The 20,627-nt window shown below is 49.4% G+C and overlaps 1 protein-coding gene across 1 annotated transcript in view; it reads left to right on the top strand.

The window, feature by feature from the left end:
• The window catches only part of NKAIN1 (sodium/potassium transporting ATPase interacting 1), a 45,472-nt gene that overhangs the window by 20,934 nt on the left and 3,911 nt on the right, over positions 1-20,627 (top strand). Inside the window, exon 2 of the mRNA XM_063106380.1 lies at positions 18,095-18,232. Within this exon, the coding sequence (XP_062962450.1) occupies positions 18,095-18,232 (138 nt within the window). The remainder of the gene's footprint in view (positions 1-18,094; positions 18,233-20,627) is intronic.

Raw genomic sequence — 20,627 nt, 5'->3', positions numbered from 1 at the left:
TATTCAGCTTCCCTTGCATTTCCATTTGAATTTTAAGGTCATCATATCCATTTCTGCAAAAAAGGTAGCTGGAATTTTGATAGAGATTGCATTGAATCTATAGATCAATTTGGGGAGTGTTACCATCTTAGCAATATTAAGTCTCCCAGTCTGTGAACACTGGATGTCTTTCTGTTTATTTAAGTCTTCTTTAATTTATTCAACAATGTATTGTGGTTTTCAGCATATATGTCTTGCACCTCCCTGGTTAAATTTATCCTAAGTATTTTCTTCTTTTCGATGCTATTGTAAATGAAATTGTTTTCATCATTTCATTTTTGGATTGTTCATTGCTGGCGTATAGAAATACTACTGATTTTTGTATATTGAGCTTGGATTCTGCACTCTCACTGACCTAATTTAGTAGCTCTAATAGTTTTTTGTGAATTCTTTAGGTTTTTCCGTATATATGCAAGATCATGTCATCTGCAAATAGAGATAGTTTTACTTTTTTCCTTTGCAACCCAGATGTCTTTGATTTCTTTTTCTTGCCTAATTGTCCTGGCTAGAACCTCTAGTACAATGTCGAATAGAATTAACGGGAGTGGACATCCTTTTCTTGTTCCTGATCTTCGGAGAACGCTTTCAGTCTTTTACCATTAAGTATGATGTCAGCTATGAGTTTTTCATACATGCCCTTTACGAAGTTGAGAAAAATCCTTCCATTCCTGTTTTGTTGAGTGCTTATATCATGAAAGGAGCCGGTCTGTTTTTCCTTTTGCCCACAGCTTTATCTCCACTGTCTAGTGCTGTGACTGATATTCAGTCAATATTTATCAGTTGGACAAATGAGGTGAGAATGAGGACTCATAATGGCTGGTAGAGCCTCAGGGCCCTTCCTGCAATGACTCTAGCAGTCCACGTCCCTGACCGCAGGCTTGGACCCTTTCTCCTCACTTGCTCCTCTCAGACTTCCCCTGGCCTGACCCACACACTTGGGTTCTATTAGAGATGATCCTCATTTCAGATGAGGAAATGGGCTCAGCTGTGTTAAGCAACTTTCTAGCTGTGTGACCTGTGGGGAAGGGCTGGCTTCGCAGGTTGCAGTTCTCGCAACTGCTGGCTTGTAGGGAGGAGGCACTAAGCCACAGGATAAAGACAAAATGCATCTCTCTGGAGCATCATTTTATCCTGAATTTGGGGGGACGAAACAGGAGGGCTCTGTTTCAGAGTAGAATGCTGGGTGCTTGTTCTTTTAAGATAAAATAGACTTCCAGGAGATTCCTCTTGCAGCAGGCTCCGTGAAGGTGGACTCTGCTGTTGGGGTTCTCAGGTGGGAGGGGGCAGAACCTGCACTCTGCTTCTCTTGGCCCAGTGGTGGCCCAGTGGGACGGGCTTCCTTTTCAAGCCACAGGGAGGGGGTCTTCCCTGTGAAGGGAGAACTTGATGGCTCCCAGGATGTCAGTTATCCCATTGGATCCAACCCCACCACCTGGGAGGCAAGAAGGATAGGGATTACAATTCCCATTTTACAGATGAGGAAACTGAGGCCCTGAAACTGAAGTCCAGTGTGATTTGCCCAAGGTCTCAAGATCATAACTCTTGGAGTCGGACAGGACGTTGTAGACCCACACCAGAGTCTGTTGAGGAGCAGGAACAGCCAGAGTCCATGAAAGTCAGGAGATTTTTGTAGGGAGGCATCTTCTCTAGTGTCTGTTGGAGCACATCTGCTATAGACAGGGCTGACCATTCTCAAAGGCTGGGTTAACTTCAAGGGAGCATTTTGAGGGAGCCCTGTGGCCCAACGAACAGCATAGTTACATCAGAGGTTTCCAGGGGCCCCCACATAGGCCTGTGGGTGAACCTCGAGTTAATTGCAGGGTCCTGTGAGCTTTGGTGTCTTTGTGCTTGGTGTCTTGACTCCCAGGGTGCTGCGAGGGCAGGTAGGCCACCCTGGTTGTGGAGACAGCAAAAGGGCTGCAGGAAGAACTTTCTTATTTTTTTTTAAAAAAAAAGATGACCAGTAAGGGGATCTTTTTTTTTGACCGGTAAGGGGATTGCACCGGCCATCCCTATATAGGATCCGAACCTGTGGCCTCGGCGCTACTAGCACCGAACACTCCCGAGTGAGCCACGGGCCGGCCACAGGAAGAACTTTCTATGTTTTGTCTTCTTAGCAAGGAAGAAAGTCCTCTAGAAAGAATGAAAGGAACCTTCACGGAAGGAGGCGGGAATGAGACAGCAGAGGCAGAGCTAGATTGGAACACAAGTTTCCAGAAGCGGGGGGATAGTGGGGTGGGGAGTGGAAGAGAGAATCGGATTCAGAGGAGATGAAAGAATGGCATTGATTGGATGTTTCTTCTGTGCCAGGCATCATGCTTTGTGTCCTTTCATGTCACAACAACGCCAAGGGGTAGGTTTTATTCTATTCCTTTTTATAGATAAGGAAACTGAAACTTAGGGAGGTTCAAACACTTGCAGGAGGTCCAATGGCTAATAAATGACAGAGCCAGGGTTTGAATAAAACACGTCTCAGCCATCCTTGGTGGCACTAGCAGATCCACTGGAGGGTTTCTAGTCTCAGCAGTGCAGGGAGTCAGGCCATGGTGGTGATGCTTTTGGGGCCCAGCAGCCATTCATGGACCAGAAGAGCTAATGGGGAAATACAAAGGTACTTCAAAAAGTTTGTGGAAAATAGAATCGAAAGATAATATGAATCTCTCCATGAACTTTTTGAAGTATCATTGTATGAGGTGATGGCAGACTGGCTTTGGAGCCTCCAGGTCTGTGTTCAAATCCTGCCTCTGCCACTTACTTGCTGTGTGACCTGGGGCCTGTTACTTCACCTCTCTGGGCCTCAGTTTCCACATTTGTAAAATGACACCTCTCCAAGTATTGAGAAGAGTAAATGAAATGGACATAAACAGCATGTACAAGGCGGGCTCAGTACTAGTCCCTGGAGGGTGGGCAGTGTCATCTTCAGTCCTTGCTCTCTTCTCTGGGCTTGTGTAACATTAGTACTTGAAGCCAGTCATCTGTGTCCCTATGCACTGGGATCATGCTGTGGGGCAAGGCAGGGGCCGTTCCTCTGTGCCCCCAGCACAGGCCTGACACAGGGTCAGTGTCCATGAGTGGAGCAGTGGCCCAGTTGAGCCAGGCAGCTGCTAGATCAGATGGTGTGGTTGGGGAAGGTGCCACCTGGCCACGAAGGGGTCTGCACATTAGGACAATGGTGGTCCCTTTTTCTTCAGCATGTGAGTCCTCTGAGCCTGTGGGGGACCCAGGCACAGAGTCTGAACTGTAGGGAACAGTCATCACAACTAACACTTACATGGCTATGAGCCAGACGGTGTTCTGAACATTTCATACATACTTCCTTGTTTAAGCCTCATGACAACCCCATGAAATGGCTACTGTCATCATCATCTCCAATTTACAGATGGAGAAATTGAAGAACAGAGAGGTTACATGACTTGCTGAAGGTCATAGATCTAGTAAGTGTTAAAAGTAGGATTTAAACCCAGATGGTCCGGCTCCTACGCCACACATTTAACCACTACACTGTTCAGCTTCTTGGGAAACAAACAGCAAAATTCTGACCTTGGTGTGAAACCAAGGATTTAGTAATTATCCTGATAATGACAGATGTGGGCACAGCAGTTTACAGTTTAAAAAGCACATGCTAGTATATAAGTTGCTTTTATGGTTATGATTTTACTTGATCCTCCAACTTCTCTGTGCAGAAGACAGGACATTATTAGTCTCCTTTTGCCAATGAAAAATTAATATCCAGAGACGGGAAGTGGCTTGTCCAATCCATGATAATTTATCAAACACCTATTATATGCAAAGCCTGTTATTACGTTACCTCACTGAGTCCTCACACACATCCAGGAGTTAGGTATTATTATGCCCACTTTACAGATGAGGAAGCTGAGGCTTCAAGGAGGTGATTTCCTAGATCTACAGCTTGAGAGAGCTGAGACTCAGTTCTGCATCTGCCAGATTCCAGAGCCTGAGGTGATAACTACTGGGCTCGCTGGCCCTAGTCCCATCATGGGCAGATGTCAACTGGTTGTTTTCATGGTGGTCTTTCCCACCCCACCTTCATCCTTCTAGTCACTCCCCAAATTCTGTGCACTGCCTTCATTAATTCTCTCTGCCTAAGTGCCCCCTCCATTAAGGTGCTTTCTGCCATGAGTTTTTGGCTTAATTATGAGGTGTTGTTCATTGTACTTAATCAGGGGATCTGATTAATCACCATTTTATTTATCCAAATGTTCATTTGCCTGCAGCCAGCATCTCCTGGGGGAGCCTTATTTTTGCTGAGTTTTCTCTGCCTGTATTGCTTTCCCCTCCCCGTGTCTTAAGTGCTTCTCTTTGGAGGGCACCTTCTTCCCAGGCCTTTGCTGTCCACTCCAGAGCCTATAGTAGGGGGTCCCAGCATCTGGGAGATGGGACTGGGAATACCCCAACAGTTTGGACATGAGGACATGGGCAGAGGTAGAGTGGGCATTGCCAAGACATGGGGGTCCTGGGAGACTGGGACCTCAGGTGTGTAGAAGTATTCTGGGCCCTGTCCTCAGCTTGCCAAAAAAGGCCCAAGCATCTCCCCTGATCACCCACCTCTAGCCCATCTTCCTCCCCTAGCAAGAGAGCACTGTGCCCAAAGCACCCAGCTTCCCCATCCCTCTTCTCAAACCTTCCCTGCCTCCGAGGGACCAGGCCTAGGGTCTGAGGTCCAGCGCATCTCTTCTCAGTCTGCCACTCCTCACTGCATCCAGAGCTGCCCCAGGTCCCCAGTTGTCCATACTCTCCCACATCTAGGGTGGCCAACTTTTCCCAGTTTTTCCGGGCCTTTTGGGTTTTGTCTTTGAAAGTGTTACACCCCAAGAAACCCCATGGTCCTAGCTGGTCAACCTGCCCACAGCTCAGGGTTTTCACCCATGCTCATGTGTCCACTATCAATCTCGTCTTATAATGCCTTTATTTTGTTTTCTGTTGTTTTTCTTTTTTATTTATTTTTCTTTTCTTTTTTTCTTTCTTATTTTGTTTTCTTATAAAAATATTACTCCAGGTCTAGCCCATTAGCTCAGATGGTTAGAGTGTATTGTTGGTAACGCCAAGGTCAAATGTTCAGATCCCATGCCAGCCAGCCACCAAAACCAAAATAAACAAATAAATAAAAATTTTACTCCTCAAGTAAAAACCTTACAGAAATATATCTGATTGAATCCCGTAATCCCACTCCCCAGAGAAAATGAATTAATAGATTCTCTCTTTTCTTTCTCTTTTGCACAAAAACAGGATCATACTGCTCAGGTGGCGTGCTACTGCTGCAGCCTGCCTTATCACACCGCATGGCTCTGCCCTCTTTCCACATCCCCTTGCAATGGCTACATTGTGTCCCATCCTGTGCAGGTATTATAATTTACTCTGTCCTCTTCTGAGGGACATCTGGAATGTTTCCAGTCTTTTATTACTATAGTCAATTCTAAGCCAGATTTAAATATCGCCTCCATTGTATAGTCATCCTTGACCCTCCAGGTGCTCCCAGGTTTTTTTCTCATTATTATCATTATTTTAATAATACTAGTTAACATTATGGAGGGCTTTAAGCCAGGCAGTTGACACATTATCTCACTTAATTTCCACAGCTTCAGGAAATGTGGAGACTGTTGTTATCCCTATATTACAGATGGGGAAACTGAGGCTCGTGTGGGCGATAAACCCAAGCTCACACAGCTGGTGAATGGCAGAGCCGGGATCTAAACTCATGCAGTCTGCCTCCAGAGTGCGTCCTGCCCCACTACCCTAGACTGCCTCTCCTGGTTTTCCAAAAGCTAGACTGAAGTGGCTGGTGCCGGGGGCCAGAGCTGGGTCAGATGTGCTCTGTTCCACGGTAAGGCACCAGCACGAGAGCAAAGCCCAGATGAGGGGGTGTTGGTCAAAGATCAAACATGCAAAGCTGGTAGCCTCCAGTTGCTAGTCCATTTCCTGCCAGAACCCAGAAATTAGTGAGGGGAAGGGTCTGGTGGAAGGCAGTGGCACAGTAACCCTGGATCCAAGGAGCAGGCTCTAGTAGGCTCCTGTGGGTTTTCAGGGCCTGTGGCCTGCCCCACAGGCAGAAAGCAAGCAGCTCAGGAATAGAGATTGGGAGTCCAAGAGGTGAGGGGAGGCCTGGGCTTGGGAATGAATCTAGGTGACCCCTCAGTCTTTGGAGCACCTCTATAAGGTGGGCATCTTTGTCTCCATCAACAGAGAAGGAAACTAAGTCACAAGCAGTCACTGGCTTGCAGGACTGTCTCTACACTGCCCCACACTCCCTCCCATTGTGAACCCTGTGGGTTTGGACCAGATGGTCAATGAGGAGATGGGCCTGATGGGATGGAGGGACTTTTGATTTTTTTTTTTAGACATTCCCTCGGTAGCACCCTGGGCTCCTTGGCCCGAGATTTATGCAAACTAATGTAGATATATGGTAATTAGACCACTACGAGGCAGTGTTGTTCTAATTGAGCTACCAGCTCAGAGGTAGAGTGGGATAGATCAGCCCAGAAGAGGCCTGTGGAGCCCCCAGCTGAGGGGGAAGGGGTGGGGATGGGTCAGTGGTCACTGAGATGAAGGAGTGAGGTTGCCATGGAGATGGGCCAGGCCCCTGCCGCTGCCTCCTGACAGGACCAGGGCTGGCTGATCAGCCGTCCGAGACAGTCCTGGGCCTCCCTAACAGCTCCAAGCTGGTCTCTGAGGGCTAATTATGCGGAAGGTAGTGACCAGCTGCTCCCTGGCCCTTCCAGGCCCAGCTGGAGGGAGAGGGCTGGGCCACAGCAGGAGGACGTGAGGAAAGACAGATGGCAGTCTGGGGGCTTGCGGGTACGAAGACCTGAGGTGGAGGGAGATTACCCCTGCAGAGTGGAAGGCCCCTCCAGCAGGGCTGTAAGGGGTGGGATGCCCAAATCCTGGGGTGTGCAGTCTCCGTAGCGGTGTGGTAGGGAAGAGCGAGGGCTTGGCCCCCAAACAGATTGCTTTGAGTCTCAGCACTAACGTGTCCCCTCGGCAAGCCTCTCCACATGTCTGGGCCTCAGTTTCCTCACCTATAAATGGGAGTAGGATTAAGAGATGCGACGTGACTATGAGGTTTAATATACAATAATTGCTCAGTAAAGTATTCTAGGATAGACCCATTGAGAGAAGTGATTGATCTCCTTCTGGGAGATTTTTGTTTTGTTTTGTTTCCTAATGGGAACGAATGTCTGTCTTCTTGTCCCCCTTCCTTTTTCCTGGCTGTCTGGGCTGGGATAGAAGTTACTGGTGTCTGCACTGAGAAGGGTAAAGGCAGGGCTATCATCCCCAGGAAGACAGGAGCTGGGTACACTATATTTACCACTGAGTCCTCAGGACTTAGCACACAAACGGCCCTTGAGAAGTGTTTGTAGAACGAATAAATGAATACAAGGGTACTTCTAAAAGTTCGTGGAAAGACTCATGTTATTTTGATCCTATTTTTCCATGAACTTTTTGAATGATGCTCGTAGATGTTATATACTTGGAACACTGCCTGGCTCAACTAGGAGATAAATAAATGTGAGCTGTTACATCATTGCAGTCTGAAGGTTGGGCTGGGGGACTCATGATAGACCCCCTGCTCTGTCCCCTATGGAGAGACATCTGGTGGGTGGGAAGAGCAGAGGGTGTAGAGACCAGGACTGAGATCAGAGCTTTGCCATATCCTGAGTGACTTTAGAAGACTTGGGTGACTGCTCCATATCAAAGCAACCACACCAGGGCTGTGGGGAGAGGGTACCCTTGGCTGGCAGAACCCAGAGAAGGGAGGTGATGGATCTGGGTATAGTCAGGCTGTGGCAAGCAAGGCTGTGAGGACAGACAGAATCGGGACAGGCTGTATCAAGGGCTGACAGAGCCAGAGTCTGGGAAAGAATGGTCATTATGTCCTCTGCAGAGGTCACAGTCCCCTGCAGGCAGGAAGTCCACAGCAATGCTAAGCCTAGACAGTGATTTGGAGCTACAAAGGCCCCCATTGTACAGATGAGAACACTGAGGCCCAGAGGAGCTACAGAGGCCCCATTGTACAGATGAGAACACTGAGGCCTAGAGGAGAGACTTGCTCAGGGTCACAGCACATTTGCATCAGAGGAGACTTCAGGTCCTAGTGCTCTTGCATATCGTCTAAGTGATGAAGCAAAAAAATTTTTTATTAGCATATTCATGGTTACAGAGCATACTTATTCTTTATGCCCCTTATCCAATCTCTCCCCTTCTCCCTTCCCCTCCCCTTCTCCCTCCCCTCCCCCCTCGAATAACCATAGATTTGTTCTCTCCATCTGATAGATTAATTGTTCCTCTGTTGGTTTGTTGCCTAGATGATCTGTCCAGTACTAAGACAGGTGTGATCAAGTCCTCCCCTATTATCATGAGTCAGATGCTTCTATTACTCTGGAGTGTGCTTTGTGGAGAGAGAGAACCTTTTCTTTTTTTTTTTTTTTTTTGGTCGCTGCTGGTGCCTCTCCTTGTGTCAGTGGAGTTGAGAGTATGGCATGCCATCTGCACGGTGGCTGTGACTAGCCACTTTTGCAGCAGCTGTGGCAATTGAGGTGGCTATGGAGGGCTGCCCATGTGGAAATGGTGTTTTTGATGTGCTCTTTACCTGGTTGCAGCTGGGTTCAGCTTTGCCCAGCTCCATGCCTCAGGACCCCAGCGGCACCTGGGGTGGTGGTGGCAGCTTGCCTAATTGAGGCTGGGTTTGGCTTCCCCTGGCTCCACAATGAAGCAAAATTTTAAAACCTTTGTTTTTTTTTTTTTAAACTTTTAAAAGTGTATAACTTTACTGTAAAAAATTTCAGAGACACAGAAGTGTGTATATTTAAAAGTAAAAGCTTCCCCGTCTCCCCATTCCCACTCCCTGGAGACAGTTTCTCAGAGCCATTTGTTTTGTCTTTTCCTGGCTGTTGTTGATTCTACATTTACAGTCACACATATTTGGTGTCTTTCTTTTTGGCTTGGCTTTCGTTTTTTTACACAAATAGAATCATATCGTTCTGCAGCTTGATTTTTTTTTCCCTTAATAGTGGTAGGCTTGGCCATTTTCCAGTGGGACCCAGGTTGGGATAGAGATGTGTATGTGTGTGTGTGTGTTGGGGGTCTGGGAGAATGACCACACAGTGGAGGAGAACCTGGCAGAGAAGCCCCCATTATCAGTTCCTAGAGAACTGTGGTATCTGTCTTTGGACTTGAGCTCTTCCAGACATGAGCTCTCTGAGACAGGAGCCACACCAGCCACACCAGCCTGTTCACTGCCATATATCCTGAGCCTAGCCCAGGGCCTGGCACATAGTAAGTGCTCAAGAAATATTTGTTCAGTGGACTGAGTCTCTGCTAGGCCCATCTTCCTTGACCCTGACAAAGATCGCCTGCTCTCCGTGACTCTGTTTCTTTTTACTTTTTTTTTTTTTTTGTCATCTGGCTGGTATGGGGATCCGAACCCTTGACCTTGGTGCTTGGTGTTATCAATACCACACTCTAACCAAGTGAGCTAACTGGCCAGTCCAACTGTTCCTTTTAATCTCTTCTTGGGTGTTTATTTCAACTCATGCTCAAATGGCATTGACCCCAGATGGACCCCTGGAGATGGGGGCACAGCTCAGGAAGCATGAGGAGACCCTCCTGTTGGGCACGTCGCTGCCCCTCTCTGCTATCAGTTTGCTCCTTAATGAGGGGGTTGGGCCAGCGGCTCTCCAGGGGTCCTTCCAGCTCTGCGCCTGCAGCTTCAGTCCCACTTGCTCATTTCACGGATGAAGGGCTGAGTCGAGTTTAATTTTGTCAGCTGCCTCAGAAATCCATTGGGAAAAGGGGGGCTTGAGTTTGGGGATGCAGCAAAGGCTGTTGCCATATACTGAGCACCAACTCTCTACCAGCCACTGGGCCGGCTGAGGGCTTCACATGTACTGTCTGAATCCTCAGGACATTTTGCCAGTGAGGAAACTGAGGCTCAGAGAGGGAGAGTAACTTACCCATGGTCACATGGTGAGTCAGTGACTAAGCTGGGGCTGGACTTAGGTCTGCTTGACCCCAAATGGGGAGCATCACCCTCAGTGAGCTCAAGTCAGTATGAGAGACAGAACCAGGATGGACCAAACTGTTCTCCCTCATTCCCCAGACAGCCAGACCTCTGTGTCTAAGGCCTATGGCGACAGGGCTGGAATTTTGGCCAGGAAAGTAGTTGATTTGCAGAATGGGCAGGCAAGGGCTTGGGCACAGGAGGCTTCTGATGGGCTTCATGGCTCTGAGCCCAGCCCCCTCCCTGCCCTCTCCTGCAGCCAGCTTCCTGGGGCTGGGGTGGGCCCATCTGCATTGTTCATCCCTCACCCCCCACGCCCCACCTGGTGTTGGGCTCCTAGGGTTGGCGTCTAGACAGACAAGAGCATCCTACTGAGAACAGAGGCAGCCCTGACTCGGCTGAAGGTTCCCATGGCAACAGCATCCCCCTCAGCTGGCAGCTACCTGATAAATAAATAATTAGGGGTAGGGGTGGGGAGCTAAGGGCGTGGGAGGGGCAGCAGGGGAGGCTTCACTCCGGAGAGGAGGGGGGTTAGGCTTGAAGTGGAGTGGGGGAGGGGCTCGGTATTGACAGGTGAGAGAAGGTGGCTGGAGAAAAGTGGCCAGATGTGAGAGACTCGGAAGATCAGAGAGCCGGGACTTGAAGACAAGCTGAGCACCAGGGTGAGGGAGCGGGAGGGAGACTAAGATGTAAGGTGTAAGTTTCTGGCTCGATAGGTCTAGCTCAGCTGGACATATTGTGGGGCCTAGAACCCTAGAAGTGGATCAGGTTTGGGCGTATTAAGTTCATAATAAGCCTTCCAGTGAACCGTTGATTATAAAGGGACCAGAGGCTGAAACGTGAGCAGTGAGCCACCGAAGCTTGGCTGGGGACACTAATATTTAGGGGCCTGACTTCGTGGGATGATGGGCTGCACCAGGATCAGGGGAGTGGCCAGGAAGGGCGGAGAATTATTTTAATGTTTCATGTCTGCAGTGTGCCAGACACTGCTCTTGCCACTGAAAATGCAGCAGTGAACAACATGAGCAGAAATCCCTGCCCTCACAGAGCTTGCCATTGAATGCAGGAGACGGACAGTAAATGGGAGTGGATAGCATGTTAGCCGATGGCAAAAGTGCCATGGGAAAAAATAAGGCAACAGGGCAGGTGGAGAGTTCTGCAGAGGAATGTAATTTCAGACAATACTGACTCCTCACGACCCTGTGAGGGAGCTATGTGAATCATACGTTTTGTTGGCAAAGAAACTGAAGTACAGGGTGGTGATTTTCCCAGAGTTGTGTAGTAACCGGTGGCACCAGGATTCTAATGCAGCCCTGCTCTAAACCCTAGGACATCTGGACATCCTGTGTTTGGGACAGTGCCAGGGGGCAGAAGCCAGAGAAGAGTGTTGCTGGCAGAGAGAGGGCAGTTGAGGTCAGCGGAGATGACCAAAATCTGTCGGCTGGATTTAGTGACACAGAGGTCACCCGTGACCTCAGTGAGAATGGTTTCAGTGGCCAAGCAGAAAGCCGCATCATAGTGGGCAGAGGACTGAGTGGTGGGGGAGGGCATGGAGACCTTTTAAGCAGTTTTGGATATGAGCATGTTGAGACGGAAAGAGCGTCAGCTGGAGGGGGGTGGGGAGCTTTGTTTTTTTAAATGAGAGCGGCTTGAGCTTGTTTAGGAGTCAGTGGGAAGGGCTCTGGGGAGAGGAGAAATTGAGTTTGAGAGAAAAGGGATCATGGATGCTGTGGACTCCTGAGAAGACAGGAGGAGCTGGGTGCAGAGTGCAGGTGGAGGGACTGGCCTTGAGGGGAGGAGGAACGGTGCCCCAAACGCAGCAGGTCGGGGAGGGGGAGACCAGGTCATCACTGAGAGTGAGGGTGGAGGGGGTCCCTGGAGGGTTGAGGACAGGGAGATCTGCAGTAGTCATCGAAGAGAGTGAGTTCCCCAGAGAAACCTAGTTGGGTTGTGGGACAATGTCAGGAACCGTCTTGATGTCGGTGATTATGCATCTGCAGTGGCCCCCATACGCCCCATAGAGTGACTTTCTCCAGTCACACTTGGCTGCTTTACCAGCACTGAGAAAACTAACAATTGGGCTTATCCAGGTGTGGGCTTTTCCTGACAGATGTGACTAAGGGGCCAAGGAGTATGAACGTTTGGGCTCTGGGCCAAGCTGATGTTGAAGCCAGAGATCGTGGGGTCCCAGCAGGCCGAGAGGGATGTGCAGATCCCAGGGGGCTGTGGCTGGGAGAGAGGTGTGGGCTGGGGGCCGGGCCTCATGCACCAGGCTGGACCCGACATCCTGGGGTTGTTGAGAAGTAAGCTGGGGTAGTCCGAGAGAAGCTGTCCACCTGTGACTTTGGAGGCACGGCAGCTGCAGGTGATGACACAATCCAAGGGGTGGCTGCCAATGAGGAGGAATGGAGGTGAAGGTCAAGGGAGAGGTGTTTGAAAGACATGGAGGATGAGATAATGGACAGCGCGGCCCCAGATGTCAAAGTCAACCAGCATGACGCATGGGCCAAACTCATCTGCAAAGGAGGGGTGAGCTCTGGAGGCTGGTGGATGCTGAGGCCAGCAGTGGGAGAGGGTGGTGTAGCCACAGGGCCTCAGCCCCAGGGGCACACAATCATACAGTTCTGAAATCAGCCTGGGCCTGAGGAACATGGGATGAAAGAGGAGAAACAGGGGAAAGCAGCACACTTGGGTGAAACACGCAAGGGTGGAAGGATGCCCCCAGGAAGGAGCTGAGGGTATGGGGCACTGCTGGTTGGGAAGTGCATATGAAAGGGGGCTGGGGGAGGGCTGGGTCAGGAGAAAGCAGAGACCAAGGGTAGAGAGGACCGGTGGGCAGGAATGTAGGACTTAAAATGCAGAAATATGAGGGCTGGTCCATGGCTCACTTGGGAGAGTGTGGTGCTGACAACACCAAGTCAAGGGTTAAGATCCCCTTACCGGTCATCTTTTAAAATAAAAAATAAAAAAAAAATGCAGAAATATGGGCCTTAGTGGATGAAGATAGGGCTGAGAAGCTTAGGTGACTCGTTCTCATGTCACTCTGGGACTGCGGTCGGGACTTATTCTGTCTGTCTGGGGTTTTGTGTGGCTGGGATGAGATTTATATCTTAGAGAAATCACTGGGCAGGGGTGAAGGCCAGGCTTCCCTGCAGGAGATGAGGGGAGGTGGGATCAGTTGCCCAGGAAGTCATACAGTAGCCCACTTAGGGGAGGGACTCAAGAAGCTAGCTTGACCAGGCTGACCAGGTAAAAATATCCCCAAAGCTGTTTTTTCCCTCAGTGCACATACATTTGGAATTTGACTTGGTTTTCCAATAAAAAATATCAATTTTAGTATTGAAATTATTTACAAGACACTGAATCTCAACTTTAAAAAAGATGTATTTAAAGCTGTCTCTGGGGGCCAGTCTGTGGCTCACTTGGGAGAGTGTAGTGCTGATGACACCAAGGCCACAGGTTTGGATCCCATATAGGGATGGCCGGTTGCTCACTCGGGAGAGTGTGGTGCTGATGACACCAAGGCCACAGGTTCGGATCTCGTATAGGGATGGCCGGTTGCTCACTTGAGAGAGCGTGGTGCTGACAACACCAAGTCAAGGGTTAAGATCCCTTTACTGGTCATCTTTTTATTTAAAAAAATAAATAATTAAAATTATTCTGCACTCACCATTGGATGGAAAGACAGCCTCATTCAAGCCTGGGTTACAGTGCTGACTACACTGATTTGTATGGTAGTCCCCCCGATCCATGGGGGGACCAAGACCCCCAGTGGATGCCTGAAACTGCAGATAGTACCAAACCCTATGTATACAATGCATGATTTTTTTTTCCTTCTTCACAATTTCACAGGTTACAAGATATGTTCTTACCATAGATTTTAGCAATTTTGGCATACAATTTTTTTTTCTTATTAAGACAAGGACTTTCACCTTTTTGCTTAAAGGAAGCAGTTTCTGGCTTCTCTTTGGCATATCCAAATTGCCAGCATCACTACTCTTGTGCTTTGGGGCCATTATGAAATAAAACAAGGGTTACTTGAACACAAGCACTGTGATACCACAACAGGCAACCTGATAACCTAGGTGGCTACTGAGTGACTCATAGGTGTTGTTTCTATTACTTACAACAAAATACCTGGAACTGGGTAATTTGGAAAGAAAATGAAATTTATTACTTACAATTTCTGAGGCTGGGAAGTCCAAAGTCCATCTGGTGGTGACTACAGTGATCCAAGGGTCTCACGTTGCAAGACGGTGGAAGCAGAGAGAGCAGAGGGAGACAAACAAACCTCCTCATGCACTCTCCGTTTCAAGCCCTCGGAACCAAGCCCATGACCACCATTTTTAATCCATTCACTATGGCATGGTCCTACAATCCAATCACCTCTTCAAGGCCCCACCCTACAACCATCACAATGGGATTTCCCACCCTCAGCAGTCACAGTGAGGATTAAGCTTCCAATATATGAAATTTGGGGAACACAATTCAATCAATCTACAGCAGGGGTGTAGCATGTACAGTGTGGATATGCTGGACAAAGCGATCATTCACATCCTGGGCAGGATGGGACAGGACAATGCAAGATTTTATCACACATCTCGGGACGGTCTGCAATTTCAAACTTATGAATTATTTCTGGAATTTTCCATTTAATGTTTTCAGACCACAGTTGACTGCAGGTAATTGAAACCTCCAAAAAACAAAACCATGGATAAGGGGGACTACTGTATTATCTAAATTCCCATCCATCTCCTCTACTAGACTGAGTGCCCAAAGGGTGGGGAACACAACTTACTTCTGCATCCAAGGGCCAGTATAGGGCCTGACATAGACCAAACATTGTGCGAATTCATAAATGATAAACATATCATTTTTATGATGCCTGGATGGATGCAGGCATGTCAGGCGTTGGATGGGTGGGTAAGTGGGTCTGGATGAGTGAATGAGTGTTGGAGGGGAGGCTGGAGTGATGGCTGAGAGTTCATTTGAGAGAGAGGTCCCTGGGGGCAAGTCAGGGAGGTCTTCCTGCAAAAGGAGGGAATTGGCTGCACTTTGAAGACCAAGGAAGACTTGAATAAAGGAAAATTAGGAAATGAAAGTAGGACTTCGACTCTTGTTTCAGCCACTTGGAGGCAGAGCTGACAGGGAATAAAGGATTGAGCCAGATCTTCACGGGCCTTCAGTGCCAAACTGAGAAGCTTAGACTGTGAAGTGTTCTATTCTTCAGTCACCATTTATCAAGTCTAGTTGTCTGTTCATGTATGTGACATCTCCATATCCTCACAATAACTTATCAGGGATGGAATTATCTTCTTTATTTATAACTGAAGAAATAGGTTCAGAGAGGGAAAGTGACTTGCCCTAACTCACACAGCAGAGCTGGAATTTGAGTGACTGCAAAGCTGCTGCTGCTTTCTTTCTTCTTCTTTTTTTAATTATCCCATGATGTTCACTCTATCAATGAGGTCACAGAGAACAGAGAGGAGTTTTGAGTTGGGGCAGGGTGTGGGTGGAGGTGGTGTCATCTCTTCAGTGGACATATTCAGGAAGGGTGTCTCCCCAGCTAAACTATGAGCCTGGGCAACTCTGTCACAACCTCCTCCTCCATCCTCTAATGGGAACCTTCTCCCCCAGGACCAGGTGCCATCTGAGTCAAGAACATCAAGCTGGATCCCAAACCACCAGGGCTCCCAAGGCCAGGCACAGTCAGGGTGGAAGGGGGAAGAATGGAAGAATATTCGGGATGGGAACAGCAGCGAGAGACCATGACAGTGGGCCCTGAACAAGCCTGGGGAGATTCTCTCCCAAGGTCAGCAAACCAGTGAAGTCAAAGCTGGAAAGGCCCTTGGAGATTGTCTAGTCCAGTGACTTCTGTGTATGGAAGAGGAGCCCGAGACCCAGCAGGGAAAGTGACCTGCCTAAGGTCACCCAGGAGTCAGAGGCAGACTGAACCAGAACCCGCACCTCTTGACTCCCAGGCCAGTGCCAACTGGGAGAGGTGGTGTGTAGGTGCCAAGATGGAACAGGTGGCAGAGAAAGTCCTATTCTGCCACCAACCTGCTCTGTGACCTTGGACAACTCATCTCCTTTCCCTGAGCCTCATGTTCCCTTTCCTCAAAATGAGTAATGATCCTAGCTCTGCCTTTCTGCCAAGGAGTATCCAGTGAGAGATGAATTTGAAAAGCTCTTTACAATCTGCAGAGCCCTGGGAGGGGACTCACCAACAAGAGGCAGGCTGGAGCCAGATGGGTAGGTGCCAGGGTTGGGCCTGGCACCATCGGGTCCCCCTCAGCCCCTTGCCCAAGCCTGCAGCTCCCTTGGTCTCTGCCCAAGCATTGCCATCTGTGTGGGCACATCGGCTCCACCTCCTCCTGCCTTCCTACCAGGGAAAAGGCTTCTGGGATCTTCTCGCTTTATCAGAATCTTCTCTCCGTCTCCAGCTAGACCCTCTTCTCTCCCTCCTATTTTAGTTAGGACTCTTGGTTGGAAGTGACAGAAATCACAAGTACACGGAGGGAGAATTAGCTTTAGGCATGACTAGATCCTACAACCTAAAGCAGTGTCACCAGGAAACTCCCCTTGCTTGTTCAGTCTTCCTCCCACACTATCCCTCTGTCCCTCTGCTGTGGCTTCTGCCTTGGGCAGGCTATCCTGAGGTGGCAAAGATAGCCACCAGCACCTGCAAACTGACACCACACCATTCAGGTATCATAGCAGGTAGAGAGCAGCTCGGTCCCGATTGTTCCAGCAAATATCCAAAGCGATTTCAGGAGCAGAGCACAGGGTTAGTGCCTGTCTCTGAACCCCTCACTCTGTCTTTGATTATTTGGCTAGGTCTGGGTTACCTGCCCACCCAGAAACTAGAAGTGGGATCAGCCCCACCCAAGCCACATGGACGGAGTGGCCGGAGGTGGTTCTCCAAAACAAAGAGATGGATCCTGTCGCCAGTAGAAGGGGTGTTAGACACAATAGATATCTTTGGCACCTTTGTTCCTGAGTGTATTGGCTGAAAGATTGAACCAGGGGGCTGCCGGGAACAGGATTGATTCCTATATGTATCAGTTAGCTGTTGCTGCATAACAAATCACTCCAAAACCTGGTTTAAAACAACCGTTTTATTTAGCTCATGATTCTGTGGGTCAGCTGGGAGATTCCTCTGGTCTGGGCTGTGTCTGGGTTCAGCTGATGGGTTGCCTAGACTCTGAGTGACCTACGAAGGCCTCACTTACTTGTCTGATGGTTGACTGGCTGCCAGCTGGGGTGCTTCAGGTTCCCATGTGGCCTCTCGTCCCCAGCAGGTCAGCTTGGGCTCATCCACAGGTGGTCTCTGTTACAAGTGAAGCAAGTGGGCAAGCTCCAGTGCACATGCATTTATCCACCCTCTGCTTGCATCATGTCTGCTAAAGTCCCATTGGGCAAAGCAAGTCACATGACCAAGTACAGAGTTAATGTGGAGGGCACTACCCAAGAGCATGGAAACAGGAAGAGGAAGAATTTGAGGCCATTTTGTAATCGACCATAGCTCCCTCAGGGAAGGGAGTGAAAAAATCCCTTCCCTGTGGCCCATGGATCCCACAGGCCAGGGTAACCTACAGATAGGTATCCTGGGGAGGAGGTGAGTCAGGTTCAGGGCCTTCCCTGAGCTCTACAGGGCCATGAGTCAGCCCTTGGCCAGGGTTGGGGCAGGCAGGGCTGGGATCCTGGTCCTGACCCCACCGGCTTTCCCACATGGGGAAGAGGCAGGCGCTTGAGCTGTTGGTGGGAGGATCTCCTCTGCAGGGAGGAAGGTGTTCTGAACCCTGGCTCCTGTCTCCCTCCAGCCACCCCAAAGTGATGATCAATCTTACGGACCTTCCCCCTATAGCCCCAACAGACTTGCCCCCACCTCCCAGCATCCCTTTGGTCCTGAGGGGCTGGATGGCTCTGAGACTTGGGCTTTATCACCATGCTAACTTGTCCCCTGCTCTACAAGGTCAGGAGGAGTCCCTGTCCTTCCCCGTCAGGGGGTAACTTGGCCTCAGCCCATCTCTCCCACAGGTGGCTGCACTGGAACGGCAGATCTTTGACTTCCTGGGCTACCAGTGGGCTCCCATCCTAGCCAACTTCCTGCACATCATGGCAGTCATCCTGGGCATCTTTGGCACCGTGCAGTACCGCTCCCGGTACCTCATTCTGGTATGGCTCACCTAGTCCCTTCCCAAGCCAACCCTCTCTCCTCACCCGTGCCAACCCTACCCAACCCTGGGCACCCGGACCAACTCGTCTTGGCTCCAACACAGCTGGTGGGTAAATGTCCAAATCCCAATGCTTTTTGCTCAGAGGAGACAACATTGTTCTTTAGAATTTCTTAATTCAAATATAAATAAGATATATCCTTTTGTGAGTGCCTAAGGGTTTCACATGATTTATCTCATCTCTACAACAGCCCTGTGAGGTATATCTTAAATTCTCCATTTTCCAGATGAGGAAACTCAGGCTCAGAAAGATTACAAATCTTCCCTAAGGTCACACAGCTAATAAAGGCAGGGCGGGGATTAGAGCAAAGGTCCCTGACACCTCACACACTGCCTCAGTAAGCCAGTGGGAGACACAAAGGAGGGAGGGGCTTCGTGTTGCTAAGTTTCTCAGGTTGCTTCAGGAGGCTTCAGCAAGGCTTGGCATTTGTCCCGGTTGACTGATGCTCATTGAGGATGTGGTCTGGAGCAGCTGGTGTGGCTTTGAGCTCAGTGCCTCTCTCCCCTCCAACCTCAGGAGCCTGATTATGTCCCAGCTTCCTCCAGCACTTGTCCCTGATGGTCTCTATCAAACTCCTGGATTTTCAGCTGTATTTACCCATATCCCGTTGTTTCTCAGTGGCCTCTTCACATGGCTCTCTTGAGGGAAAAGGCTTTTTACTAGAGCACTACATACATGCTTGACACCTACAATACCCATGATGGGCAGTGCTGTGCTACCAGCAGGGCTCCCTCACACTCATCCAGAACTTCTCCCCACAACACCCACCAAGGCCCAGCTCACAGGAGCCAGGTGAATAGGGCCCTAACAAAAATCTCTCTCACCTCACATGAGAGGTTCCATGTTCTTAGGAAGGCGTCAGGCACCGCTGTCTGCCAGGTGACAGCCACTGGAACTGCAAGCATAGGACTTGGGTGGAAACATCCAGCTCCCAAACTTGCTCTGACCTCCTCTTCTCTAGCTCACTGCCATGGGTAGGATGCTGATCACCCCAGAAGCGGCCACATCTGGGATGTGGGAAAACTGAGGGCCAAGCAGTCCTGGTGCTGCCCTGATGATGCTGCTCCAGCCCCTCCAAGGCCAGCCCTCTCCCTCTAGCCAGGTGGAAGGGTTGCTGGAGCTGCACCAATTGCCCCTGGTCCCTCAGGCACAGTTTACAGAGCAAGGAGGGAAGTGAGAGGAGGGACAACGTGAGAGCTTCTAGGGCCCAGGCTGGGCACCCTTTCTATCCTGGGGCCTTGGCACAGCCTGCTCACCCCAGCCTTTCTCCCCGCTCCCCTCATCCTCTTGTATCCAGACTCCAGCAACAGCCATGAGTGAGATGATGTCACACACTTATACTCAGTCACCAGGTTGCAGGATAACTTTTCTTTTGGTCTGAAGTTCTCAGCATCCTTAAATCATGGCTGACTCGGCTTATCTTCTCACAGAGGACCTCAACCACTTATGAGAATTAAGGCTTCTTCCTAGGAAGTGAAGAGGTCCCTCATTCTCCCTCCTCCCCACCTCATCCCTGAAAATTCTTTTTTTTTTAAAGATGACCCGTACGGGGACCTTAACCCTTGACCTGTCGTTGTCAGCACCACGCTCTCCCAAGTGAGCTAAACGGCCATCCCTGTATAGGGGTCTGAACCTGTGGCCTTGGCGTTATCAGCACCACACTCTCCCGAGTGAGCCACAGGCCGGCCCCAGCCCTGAAAATTCTAGTGCTCTGCCTCAGACCTTCTGACATCCCACGTCTAGTTACCAGCTGTGCCCTAACAAGCAACACTTTATAAGCCACTTCTTGTAGTCTTTTTTTTTTTTCTGGAGGTGGGGAGCAGGTGGCTGGCCAGTATAGGGATCAAGCACTGGACCTTGGTATTATCAGCACCACGCTCTAACCAACTCAGCTAACTGGCCGCCTTCCTCTAATCTTGACTGATTCATCCATACTGCTTGCCTGCTCTGTGTAGGCACTGGCATGGCAGCTGTCAACAAGGTAGGCAAGGTCCTCGCCCTCTAGTGGCTTACCATCAAGTGTCATCTGAGTCACAGTCCCCTAAGGATTGTTCAAAGAGCTCCTGAACACCATTCCTAGAAATTCGGAAGCAGTAGGTCTGGATGCAGGACCCAAGAATTTGCATTTTTAACAAACTCCCCAAGTGATTCCAGTATATTATAGAGAATGCTGGTCTAGTGAATGTTGTTCTCAGCAGAGTGGACAGAATTAGCTATCAGAGGACTTGGATTTGAGTGCCAGCCCTACCTCTTTCTAGCTGTGTGATCATGGAAAGTTTAAACCTTCTCTCAGCTAGTAAATTGGTTATCTCTAAAGAGAGAGCAATGCCTACCT

Source organism: Cynocephalus volans, chromosome 8 (assembly GCF_027409185.1).
Source record: "Cynocephalus volans isolate mCynVol1 chromosome 8, mCynVol1.pri, whole genome shotgun sequence".
In the NCBI taxonomy this organism is placed as follows: Eukaryota; Metazoa; Chordata; class Mammalia; order Dermoptera; family Cynocephalidae; genus Cynocephalus; species Cynocephalus volans.
Note: the sequence above shows the minus strand (reverse complement) of the source record. Positions and strands in the feature narration are given on the sequence as shown.